The sequence below is a fragment of the Leptinotarsa decemlineata genome, unplaced genomic scaffold (assembly GCF_025532065.1).
Source record: "Leptinotarsa decemlineata unplaced genomic scaffold, Ldec_3_MD MMD2_tig00000026_RagTag_RagTag, whole genome shotgun sequence".
NCBI classification, from domain to species: domain Eukaryota; kingdom Metazoa; phylum Arthropoda; class Insecta; order Coleoptera; family Chrysomelidae; genus Leptinotarsa; species Leptinotarsa decemlineata.
Window position 1 is genome coordinate 4,439,650 of NW_027412539.1, and position 12,498 is coordinate 4,452,147.

The following is a 12,498-nucleotide window of genomic DNA, read 5'->3' on the forward strand; positions in this document are numbered from 1 at the left end:
GCATTTCTACATACATTCAGTCAGTCATTGACAATATTTTCTTACAAATGTATTTAATAAAATGAGTAAAATAAATTATTTCTTCTGTTCAGATAAAAGTTCGAACTCTCACAACACGGACAGCGCTCATTGGCCTGGTGACGTAAAGTGCCAATTGAAAAATATAAAAGCTTTGGATAGTTCTATGACAAAATCAGATTCGAGCAGCCTAACTACTTGGAGCAAGCTGAAAAAACGCTGCAGTGAAGATCATCTGCGAAGACCTCCCTCTGGAAACAACAACAATTCTGGAGATGAAGCTAGTCATTTAGGTTTAACGGATGGAACAGTGAAAAGTCAAAGCATGCCTAACTTGTATAAACAGAAACTGAGAAATCTTTTAGTTGCAAGTGGGAGTATTAAAAGCCAAAGTAATAGTTCGGTAAGTTGAGTTTCCACAAACATTATTATTCTTACAAAATGTTTTAAAATTCGCCAAGAAGTGGTAGTATAATTTCGGTGACATATTTCATAATATAACAAACTCTGATATTTAACATTTGACCTTTTGACACCTGAAGTTACCAAATTTTGCCTGATATGACTGGTGAAGAGTCCCTCCCCTTTATCGACTTGAACAAGCTTTGACGGTGGTTCCATTTTAATTTTCTTTTCATTTGATATTTGTTCATCTCGTACACTTATATTTTTCAGACCGATACATGCACAGTGAAGAGACGCCCAGTTAAAGTATTTGACATCCAGCATCAAATCAATTGCAGCGAAAGTGCCAGTATATCAGATATGGCAACATCAGTTGATGTAAGCTCAAGCGAAAATGCAAACAACAAACCGCCCAACTTCAGTTTGGTGAAGCTTTTCATGAAACAAAAGAGTATGAGCGTTGAAGGTAATAGAATAATCTTATATTTGATTGAACTTTGTCATATTTAATAGGGAAATTTAAAACTATTCGGTAGTACGAGGTTGATACCAGAATTAATAACAATGAAAAAACAAAGACTTTGAGAAAAATTTATTTATTTTTCAACATGATCTCCTTGCAGCTCTATATGCTTTTCCCAGCGACGTTCAAAAAGTTCGATACCGTTTTTATAATAAAAACTGTCAAGAAATTGATGGATGAAGCCCATACTACGTTGTACAAAATCATCATTAAAAAAGATAAATAAAACATTGTTTTTTACCACTTTCATCACAAGAGTTAAAAAAAACACATAAAAAGTTTCATTTGTCATTTTTCATAATAAGAACTGTCCTGCTCTTCGAAATAGCTGTTAACTGCCGACATCATTTCTTCATCGTTGGAAAATCTTTGACCACTGAGCCATTTTTTCAAGTTTGGGAACAGAAAATAATCCTAGGGGGCGAAATCTGGCGAATAGGGTGCATAAAGTGGCAATTCAAACTTAAATTCGTTAATTTTGGTCATTGCGATAATGGATTTGTGAGCTAGTGCATTGTGTTGATGAATTAACACTTTTATCTTAGCCAACTGCTACCGTTATTTAAAATCTGTTTTTCCGTTAATCAGCTGTCGCCCCCATACGAACGACAACTCTCAAATTCGAGAAATTTGTGCGAGCTAACGACTAACGAGGTCTTACCTTTTAAAGTGTGATTCCTAAGACGGTTGCAGAATCATCCCAGATTCAACCAGATAAATTCTCTCGAGAAAAATATCTGGTTGAGGCAGGATTTCTTCACTCAAACGTTGCAATAAGTTTGCATAATACTCGCCGTTGATAGTTTTACATTTTTTAAGATAATCAGTGAAAATTATCCCACGCGTATCCCAAAATCCTGATGCCATGACCTTGCCTGCAGATGAAACAGTCTGCCTTTTTCTTGATTGTTTTTTATCTCGGGTGTAAAGTGATGGACCCATGTTTATGAAAATACACAAGAATTTTGCTTTGTTGCTGTGAAACTTTGCTAAACACTCAATTGGAACATCTTCACGACACTGTTTTTGCTCGAGTGTGAGCAAACGCGGCACCCATCTTGCGCACAGCTTTCTTATGTGCAAATTTTCAGGTAATATATGATGGTACCGCACTTTTTGAAATGACTACTTATTCACAAATTCACAGAAAACGTTCGCTATTGATGGCTTCTGGGACCACCCTCATACAGGGTGTTTCAAATTCGATCCTCACCATTGGGATCTCGGAAACTATGAGATATACGAAGATGGTTAAATTGGGGCAAAGTTGCGCATTTACCTGACTAACAATATGCTGTTATGAAAATTCTGAAATTCCGAGTATATTAGAAGATATCCGAAAAAAACATAAATTTCGGAAAATGGCTTTATTTTTCAAAGGATTCGAAAATAAATTGCAGTTCTACATTGCCACTTTTCCCTTACATAATGGTGTTTTCAGATTTGCTATCCGACACTTTGTCTTCCGGCCACCATCATCAACTATAGTTTTTCTTATGGACCATTGGATTCTTTCTGTTTTGAATAGAATCAGATTTTACCTTTTCAATGATGTATCATAAGTTATCATTCTTTTTTGAAGAATTGGAGATATTGAAAAAAATATATTCTTATCATAACAGGCTTTGACTTTGATGTTTCTGAATTTGACTTTCAATTTGTTACACTCAATAACATTTTGTTATTGTACAAGTCATTGAATTTTTGAAGATAAATGGCTTTCACGAATGAACAAAAAGAGATATTATACAAATTTATTACAAATACGATAAAAACAGTGTTGAGACATCGGAAATGTATTTAAACTTATATCCCGATAGACGACAAACACATCGAACTATGTTCAAGTTTTTGGATCTAAATCTCACCGAGTTTGGTTCGTTTGAAAAGCCAATGAAAAACTTTGAACAAAGAACAATAATTTACTAAAAGGTAAAAACAAAACTAAATCATAGCAAATGATCAAAATGCTGGCTTTGTTCATGATAACACAACTGTGCGCTTCTTGGAATATTATTCACAGCACGATTAAGTTCCCTCCTCCTCAATATTCCGAACTCTCTAACAATGCTGTGTTGAAGGTCCTCACTGTTTTGAGATTCCCTCTGACCATAAACTCTATTTTGTTCAGTGTACCCTATAAGAATGTATCCATAACACTTAAGTCTGGAGACCTTGCTGGCCAATTCACCGGCCCATTATTTCAGTCAGGTAATTAGATACTCGTCTGGTAGTGTGTGCTGGAGTACCATCATGTTGAAACGAAATGTTCTTATAGTTAGCCAGAGGTATATCATCCAAATAGTTTTCGAAAATCGACATTAAAAACTGGTGATATGTTTCTCCATTCAGAATTCCGTCAAATAAATGAGGACTCAAAATTCTATCTTTGTAAATTCCTGCCCACACGTTGATACTAAATCACACTTCCGAATTTTTCGGAACTGCCTGGAGTTGTTTATGTTCCAAATGTGTTCTTTATTTCAATTGAATATCCCACAATTCGTAAAAGTGCTTTCGTTTGTCCAAATTACATTTTCCAGGGAAACAGGAAAATCAGGTCTTCTTATTAGCCAATTATAAAATTCTAATTGCCTTTCGAGATCACCAGGATGCAATTTTTGAGATATGTGTATTTTGTTATTGGTATTGGCCGCGGTGGTAGTGCGCCCGACTCACGATCGGAAGATCGTGGGTTCGATTCCCGCCTCGAGATATTTTTCTCGAGAGAATTTATCTGGTTGAAGCGGGGATGATTCTGCAACCGTGTTAGGAATCACACGTTAAAAGGTAAGACCTCGTTAGACCTTAGCTCGCACAAATTTCTCAACTTCTGAGAGTTGTCGTTCGTATGGGGGCGACAGCTGATTAACGGAAAAACAGATTTTAAACAGATTTTTTTTTGTTCAATTCTAAACCGCTTTTTTGTGATGTCTCCAAGCACTTGTATGACAAATATTCATTTTGGAGAAAATTTGACGTGTAGATTTCCTCGGGTTTATGTTTATCTGCAAATTATTAATTTTTATTGAAAAGAACTTGAAACTAACTAACTATTGAAACTAAGTTACCTCGTACATACCTCATTTATCAAATTTTCATCAGTTTCCTGGTCCATTATGTCTCCGTATTTTTTTCTTGGCTTTTCAAATGAACCAAACTCGGTGAGATTTTGATCCAATAACAAAATAAAGCCAGAAAAAAATAAAAACCATTTTCCGAAATTTCTGTTTTTTCCGGATATCTCCAGATATACTCGGAATTTAAGAAATGTCTCAACTACATATTGTTAATCAGGTAAATGCGCAACTTTGCCCCAATTCAACTATCTTCGTATCTCTCATAATTTTCGAGATCCCAATGGTGAGGATCGAATTTGAAACACCTTGTTTGATAAAATTCCAGAATACATCTGGATTTTTTTACAAATTCAGCCAATGATCAAAATAATTGCCTCTTATCAATTTCAAGTAGTTAAAACATAATTTTTTAAATATTTATGTTTCACCAACTGTTTACTTCCATCTCGACAATTTGGTTGGAGAAACGCGCGTCCAGAAAAGTATTGCAGTTTTGCAATACTTTGTTTTACATTTATTCTACGTCAATAGTTCTACTTTTACCTTTTTATATATTTTCACGTTCCTTTGACAGGTATGTCGACAACAATGGATCAGTTATCCTCAACAGAGAATTGGCAAGGGAGTCAGTCAGGCGAGAGTAATTCATCGGAACCAAAGGAGAAAATCCTCAATACCAGCACAGAAGTGAAAACCAACGACAGCAGCGCAAGAACTTATGATTTAATAGCAGAAGAACCGGAAGAAGAGGTCTCCGGTAGTGAGTCTGTGGAACAACTATCGGAAAGTATATCCAAACTTGATTCTGTGAGCGAGAGCTTTGAAAAAGATAACATGTCACCAGGGGATTACTTGGGTAAAGCGGCAGAAAAAAATAATCGCAACGATCTAATGAACAGAAGCATTCAAACATCCCATTTTTCGGAAATATCTAACCTCAAGAACGCCCACAAGACTTGTGTTGAAGCAATCAAACATCCAGTGAAGGTTATCGAACCATCATTTCTGAGCAAGCTGAAGATGGAGGGAGAGATTGAAAAACCGGTGTACATCCTTTACCCAAACTATGTGTTGCCTGACCTGGACTTCCTGAACGAAAAGCAGGATGTCTCCAATATGCTTCTATTACCGCAAAAAGCTCCCACCGCAAAATCTATCTCCTCAAAAAGGCGGCCGTTCAGCTGCAACGATCTGGAGTCTCTCAAAAAACGCGGATTTAGCCACGTAGAGGACTGGGACTCGCTCAATGTTTTGCTGCCACAGGAGTACCGCAAGATCCTCGCTGACGTGCCAGAAGTATCAGAACATATCAAGACTGTGAGCAGGGAAAAACCCTCCTTCTTGCAAAACAAGTTCGCTAAACGTCGTCCTCTGAGCTGTGAAATAAACCAGTCGTCGAGTTCCAGCACAGCTACGCAGCCTAGTTCAGGTTTTAGAGGATCTTCCAGTATTCTGTCAGATTCTCAGAACAGTCCTCTTCCTACTACGAATTTGAATCCACTCTTCGTGTATCGGTATGATAGTGTTACCAGTTCAGAGGCTAGTTTACTCAACAGCGAAAGGCAGCGAAGTATTACCACTATGGCTCCAGCATTGCCTTTGAGGTGTGGAAGCCTGCCACATGGTGAGTATAATTTTTTGTTGATTTTTTTTCCACTCGAAACTGGTGTCAGGTATCAACCCATGGAGTCCTCCTAAATTGCTCCTCATCCTCACGGATGAAGAATATCCTAGCAGAACCTTCAAGATATTGGATACCCTCATGTTGTAGAAAGTAGTGATGTGCCGAGTCGCTGTTTTGATGGATCGGGTCGACTCGAGTTAGTTTATATGGTATTCGAATCACGACTCGATTCCTTGATTCGAGACCAGTTCTCGAATTCTATGTTTGGTATTCGAATATTGACTCGAGTCCGGCTGGACTCAAGTCTAGAAATTCGAGTCCAGAATTCGAGTCTGAAAATTCTAGTCCAGAATTAGAGTCCGATTTTAGAACAAAAGGGAAAAATGGAAAGGAGTTAACTTCAAACAGCTTGAAGGTTAGGTTAAGCATAATGACACAACAATAATAAATCAATAATTTTTAATGAGAGATAATTATAAACATTAAATAAAAACATAGAGCATAGGAGTTCTATGGAGATATACAAAAAAAGAACATAATCAAATTTACTCACGACTTAGACTAGATATTATTATTTATTAATTAGTAATTTGAGACAGCTTTAAGGAATCCTATACATCTAAACACTAGACAGATATAGTAAGCATTAAAATCAAACCATTTTAATTTCACAAAAATAGGAACACAAACTCAACAGCTCATAATTAAATAAATATATAAAAAAACAAAATAGAGATAAAAAAATGAAAGTTATTTGAAATAACTGTTCAAAAAAGTATTTGGTCAACCTTCTTGCGGCGTTGGTTGCATAAAAGACCAGCCTTAGAGAAAACTCATTCCGAAGGCACAGAAGTGGCTGGAATAAATAAATACTTCAAAGCTGTTTTATAAAGGCCGCTGTCGGTGATTTTGCGAAGTTCTCAAAATTTCAGTGGATTGGCTTTTCTATCCAAATACGGTAGCTCTACGTACTATTTCACCTTGATAATTGCTGATGTTTGGGGTTTTCCATGCTTGAAAATTCCAATACCCTTTTATCTAGATGCTCCCATAAATTCTCGCCAGTCACCTCTGAAGTTATCTGCTGGGAATCTGAAGGTGAAGTTGTAGATGTTTCGAGACGTGAAGTAGATGACACTAGAGATCTATTTGGCACCTGGAATTGAGCTTGAGATTCCTGTGTTTCCAACATCATCAAGTCGTCAACAACAAATGGTTGAGCATTATCTGCATTTCTCTCGATGCCAAAACCAGCTTTCTTAAATCTTGGATCCATGAATTTTGCTTTAGCAACAGTTTTGTTAATCTCATGACCGCCAAATCTTTTATCGAAAACGTCCAGTAATTTTATTTTTATCCTTCTAGCGACTTGGGAATTAGAACTGCAACTTCTTAATGCCGTTTGTACGCTTCGAAGAATTTATCTTTTTGTACATACTTAAATTTAATTTGCGCAACATGTCACTGGATGGCTGAAAATCGATACATGGTCCTAGAGCGATCTAATATCGTTTGTATTCTAATGACGTAACATAACCTCGAAGTAAGAGTTAATTTGCGTGGGGAACCCTGGTATCATCGATAAGCTATGGAGTTTTAAAAATATTGGATGCGTTCTTGAAAATACGAAAGAAAAGTTTAAAGCTAAAAATAGTTGGATGAGTGCATTATGAATAAAAAAACAACTGTAGATTGCTATTAATTTTTTATATCGACAAATAAAGTTAATCGGATATTTTTTTCTCATTTTATTCTAATATTTGAAAAGATCGTATATTTTGTGTACGATTAGGAATATACGATCGTACGGTGGGCAGCCCATCGCTATAAAGTTCAAAATCGATTACAGAAATTTGACAGATTTGTATAGCTTGACATGCTGACGACTGTACATCGTACCAAAGACATAAAGGTCGTAAAAATACGATTTGAATAGTACGGTTAGCAACGCTTGTACGAGCGTGTTAACCAAATTCTAATACGAGACTCGATTCAGTGGGACTTGCATAAATAGAATCGAGTTAGCGAGTACGAATCGATTCTTCCTGACTCTAGTACCGGAATCGAGTCCCGCGTACTCGAATAAAAATAAATTGGTATTTCAGTAGGTGAGTTCTAAAGCAGGATTCGAGTCTGATTCGTGTCAAACCGTACTCGGCACATCGCTAGTAGAAAGCCTTGTAATGATAATGTGAGGCTCTGCATACTTAATTACTCTTGGGACCCCTTTATGAATCGAGAAGTAACTAAAGTATCCGACCCTGAGTCTGAAAAGTAGATATAGATATATAATCAAGAGCAAAGGTTCCTTAGTTCTTCAACGCTCAATCCTGTTATCAAACCAATGTATTGTCAGAACTCCTGATGCACTACGCCACGGTAATCTAACGAAACAGTGAGCAAAACCTCGAAATTTTATCAAACTTTGCGTGCTTTTTTTGGTCTCAGCTCTCCTGGGCTCTTCTATTGGGACAAATGGTCTTTGGTTTGATGTCATAACCATAAACCCATCATTCGTCACCAGTTATGACCCTATTAGGCAAATCTGGATCGTCGTTGACGTCATTCAACAATTCCTGAGCGAAGCTCATGCGACGGTTTTTTTGGTCAAAATTCAGCAATTTTTGAAAGATCTATGCTGCCACATGCTTCATTCCCAAAATTTACGAAAAAATTGCATGGCATGAGCCAATTGATATGCTGACATCGTCAGCAACTTCTCTAATAGTAATTCGACGATTCTTCATAACAATTTTCTTCGGTTTCTCAACATTTTCATCGATTGTTGATGTACTGAGGCATCCAGGACGAGCTTTGTAATTCACATGTTCTCGCCTTCTGTGAAAAGCTTGTACTGCTTGTAAGCATTTTTCTGACTCAGAGTAGTCATCACCATATGCCACTGTTAACATTTCAGGAGTTTTTGAGCACTTAATTCCATTTTTTACTAATGGAAATTGCTAATCGAAATGTACGTAGCCCGCGAAACTTTAAGCTTATTTTTTGAACATACATCATACCTACCTGTCCTCCTTTAATTGTTCAGTCAAATTTTAATAATAAATTTTTATGTAATCAAAATTAGTGACATGTTATGATTTCCACTAAAAATATCAACCAGGTAATATTTCTGCCACTGTGTATATTGACATACAATCAGCCAACTAACTTCTAAGCAATGATCAAAAGAACCGTGAGTACTTAGTACTAAATAATTTGCGTACTTGACATACTTTTCTCTTTGAATTCTTTAAGTCTTTTCATGTGCTTCTGTTTTCATTACTTAAAGTACAAATTTTTATAAGTACCTTATACCAGTAACTTAGGATTGAGTGTTTAGATCTCAGGAACCAGTACTCTCAATTCCAAAGTACTTGAAATATTTCCAGTACCAGTATTCCACATGAAATAATTCAAGTAAAAGTACCATTTTTATGAAATTACTTTGAGTGAGTGCATTACCAAGTATTGTACTTCCAAGTAGTTATTGGTACTGAATACCGCAGCTGAATAACTTATCAAAGAACTTTTTTGAAGTCAGAAATTAGTTTATATCCACAAATATAGGATTTGGTGGAATACTCATGGTTTTCATGGCCAACTTTCTTTTTGATCTTCAATTTCGTTTCCTTTACAATATCTTTTAGGAATCAAAGTCGAACTTGTGATCCCAAAGCGGCTTACAAATTATTTTTTTCATTCCCCATTTTCTTAATTTTTGAGTAGTTTTTCTACTGGTTTTCCAGGTGAAAATATACCTCCTAGACCGCCATTACCGAGAGGAATTCTAAGAAGATGCATCGATAAAACTGACGTGACGAAGCGCTACAGCATGTACGAAACCAGCGAGGAGGAGAATGTTGAAGAAACATCCCACAAACGTAAATCTTTACCTGATCCCTACTTTATGCAAAGAAATAAAAGATTGTCTGAAACGGAAGACGAAGGTGTTGATGCGGGCACGTCCAGCAGCAGCTTGGACGAGAACCCTGAAAATCTGTCCAGACACAAGACAGATTTTCTCCTCTCGAACATCAGCACAGATGAGATGGCCCAACTCGAAGAGTTTTTGAAACTGAGTGGCATATCGAATTCGGATGAGGAGAACACAGAACGAAGCTTGACACAGCTGCGTTCATATGTTAGCAAGTTTTTGGCATTGAAAATTAATCAGGAAGGTTCAGAGCACTTTGGAGGAAAAAAATGTGTGAGTTTCGCCGAGAAAGTCAACTTGTTACCGAGACATTTGGAAACGAAGCATTTCATTCCTCCTAATAATTCACCCAACGTTTCCGCGTTCCTTCATCAGAAGAATCATCAGGTGAGTTGTTTTTTTCATAATTGAATGATACTGAACTAATGGAATGACTTGAATGTTTCCTTATATTAACTTTGACTTGATTTTGACAATTCTCCTTTTTTTTTCAATTTTGATGATGTTGAGAAAATTGGGACATGTAATTGTAGAATAATATATTTCGTTAATCTACATTTGTTGTTTAAAATCAAACAATTCTTTTTATCTTCAAAATGTGTAATTTGATTTTGAAATTTTGAATGATAGTGATGTTACATTGTAATTCTGACACGTAAAATGTTTGCCTTTCGTTATCTACAAATTAACAAAATACTGTTTGTTAAATTTGTTGTGGTATAAAATTTTTTACTTGAAATTCCGAGTTGATGAATTCATAATTGATCTGTTAATTGATTGGGAAAGAATTGCTGATTTCAACATAAATTTCCTTTCATTTTTTTGTTACAAATGCACATTCACCTTTTAAAAGGTGAATGGTATAAACAAACCTCTTTCAGTTTATGCTTTCATTGAATGTGTATTTTGATTTTAAAATTTTCGATAATCCTAGATATCAGATCATAACTTCGACTAATGTATATTAGGATTTTGGCTAAAAATTATTCTCTTCATTACCATAAAATCAACAAATAGGACATAGCAACGTCAAGTGGTATAAATACAATTTAGGTTTTTTCAAAAGTTTTATCCGTTTTTATGAGTCTACTTTGAACTGTAATATCTCAGTGAATATGAATTCAATTTAATTGAAATAAGTGCTATTTGAATCAGTGCACTTTTCCCAACATAACACAAGTTGATAAATTCCGTTGGCATGAAAAGTGCGTGCTTGGGATTTGATAAAGTCGACGAAGTCCGTTTTTGCCTGGTCCTGATTGGCGAAGGTTCTTCTGGTGAGACAGTTATTGAAGTACTTGAAAAAATGGTAGTCGGTTGGGAGAGGTCTGGGGAGTATGTAGACTTCTACATACTCCCCATGTAGGAATCCTAAATCCTACAATATATAGTTATGCATATATAAATAATTTATATACATATATAATTTTTGCAGTACGTCATGTATCTATAATAATTTTATATATTCTAATAACAATTTCTTTAATACTTTTAAGGAACTTACATGTTTTATTTCATCAGGTAACTTATTAAAGCTATCTAGACCTTTAAAGAACAATGAATTCATTCCGCTCTCATAGTTTGTTCGGGATATATTAAATTTATTACATGTCCTTGATTATATTGCGCAGAATAAATGACTACCTGGAAAGATTCGACTTGATGACCAAGTGCCAACATGGCTTTAGAAAAAAACATTTAATGGAAACAGCAACACTCAAATGGGTTCAACAAATCCATGATTCAATCAATGAGAAAAAAGTCGTTGTGGGACAAGTAGAGCTTTCGATTCTCTGAGTAATGAAATGATTTCTAAAAAACTCTTCAACATTGGTATCAGAGGCAATATCAATAGGCTCATCGTGTCCTTCTTAACTAATCGATATGTCAAAGTGAAACAGAATAATACATTATTCTGTTACAACAGAAACAGGGTAGTATTCTTGGTCCACTGATACTTTTACTGTATGTCAATGATCTTCCTGATGACATAAGTTATGGTAATGTGTACCTTTATGCAGATGATATGTCTATCATCTTATCGAGCAAAACGCCGGATGAAATGAATACCCAAGTCAACACTGTACTACAAGAATTCAGTGAGTGGTGTTTTGAAAACAGATTGATTGTTAATGTCAATAAGACTGTATTGAATTTGCATATTCTCCTCAGAGTCTACATAACTTCACTTTCAATTTTCTCAACGAATCTCTGAGATCAACAACTTGTACAAAGTTTTTAGGAACAATGATTGATTCCCTTTTCACATGGAGAGAACATATAGATTTTACATCTAAGAAACTGAACCAATCGTATTACCTAATAAAATCACTGAAAAGTAAACTAGATACCAAATCTCTACTGACAGTTTTTTACGAAAAATTTCACTCCATAGTATGTTGCAAAATTGCTGTCTGGGGATTAGCCATTGAAATTGACAGAATATTCGTAAAACAAAAGGCACTGCTACAATTAATTTTTAACCTTGATTACAGAATGTCCTATAGAGGAATATTTCAAGAGAATAAAATATTAACTGTGCAAGCATATTTATTTTAAAACTCATGACATATATCCATGAAAATAAAAGGCACTTTGACCTATGATCGGAAGTACATAAATATAGTACTAGAAAAAACTATATGCTCACAACTCGAAAACACCTCTATACAAAATATGAAAAGTCTCCTGTGTTTGTTGGAACGAGTATTTATAATAAATTGCCATACAGTGTAAAGACACTGCCACCAATTGCCTTCAAACAAAAACTTAAGTCATTTTTATCGACAAATTGCTTTTATACACTTGACGAATTTTTACTTGATGTTGTAAATATTTAATATTTTTTACAATATTTTTCATTTTATTTTATTATATTTTATTATGTACTGTATATATATATATATATATATAT

The 12,498-nt window shown here is 35.3% G+C and overlaps 1 protein-coding gene across 6 annotated transcripts in view; it reads left to right on the forward strand.

Moving 5' to 3' along the window:
* LOC111507980 (uncharacterized) overlaps positions 1–12,498 on the forward strand; it is a 243,898-nt gene that overhangs the window by 214,110 nt on the left and 17,290 nt on the right. For all 6 annotated transcript variants that reach the window (XM_074171628.1, XM_023163405.2, XM_074171627.1 and 3 more), the window contains 4 exons: positions 93–421; positions 694–889; positions 4,601–5,650; positions 9,397–9,971. In XM_074171628.1, coding sequence (XP_074027729.1) covers positions 93–421; positions 694–889; positions 4,601–5,650; positions 9,397–9,971 — 2,150 coding nt within the window. The remainder of the gene's footprint in view (positions 1–92; positions 422–693; positions 890–4,600; positions 5,651–9,396; positions 9,972–12,498) is intronic.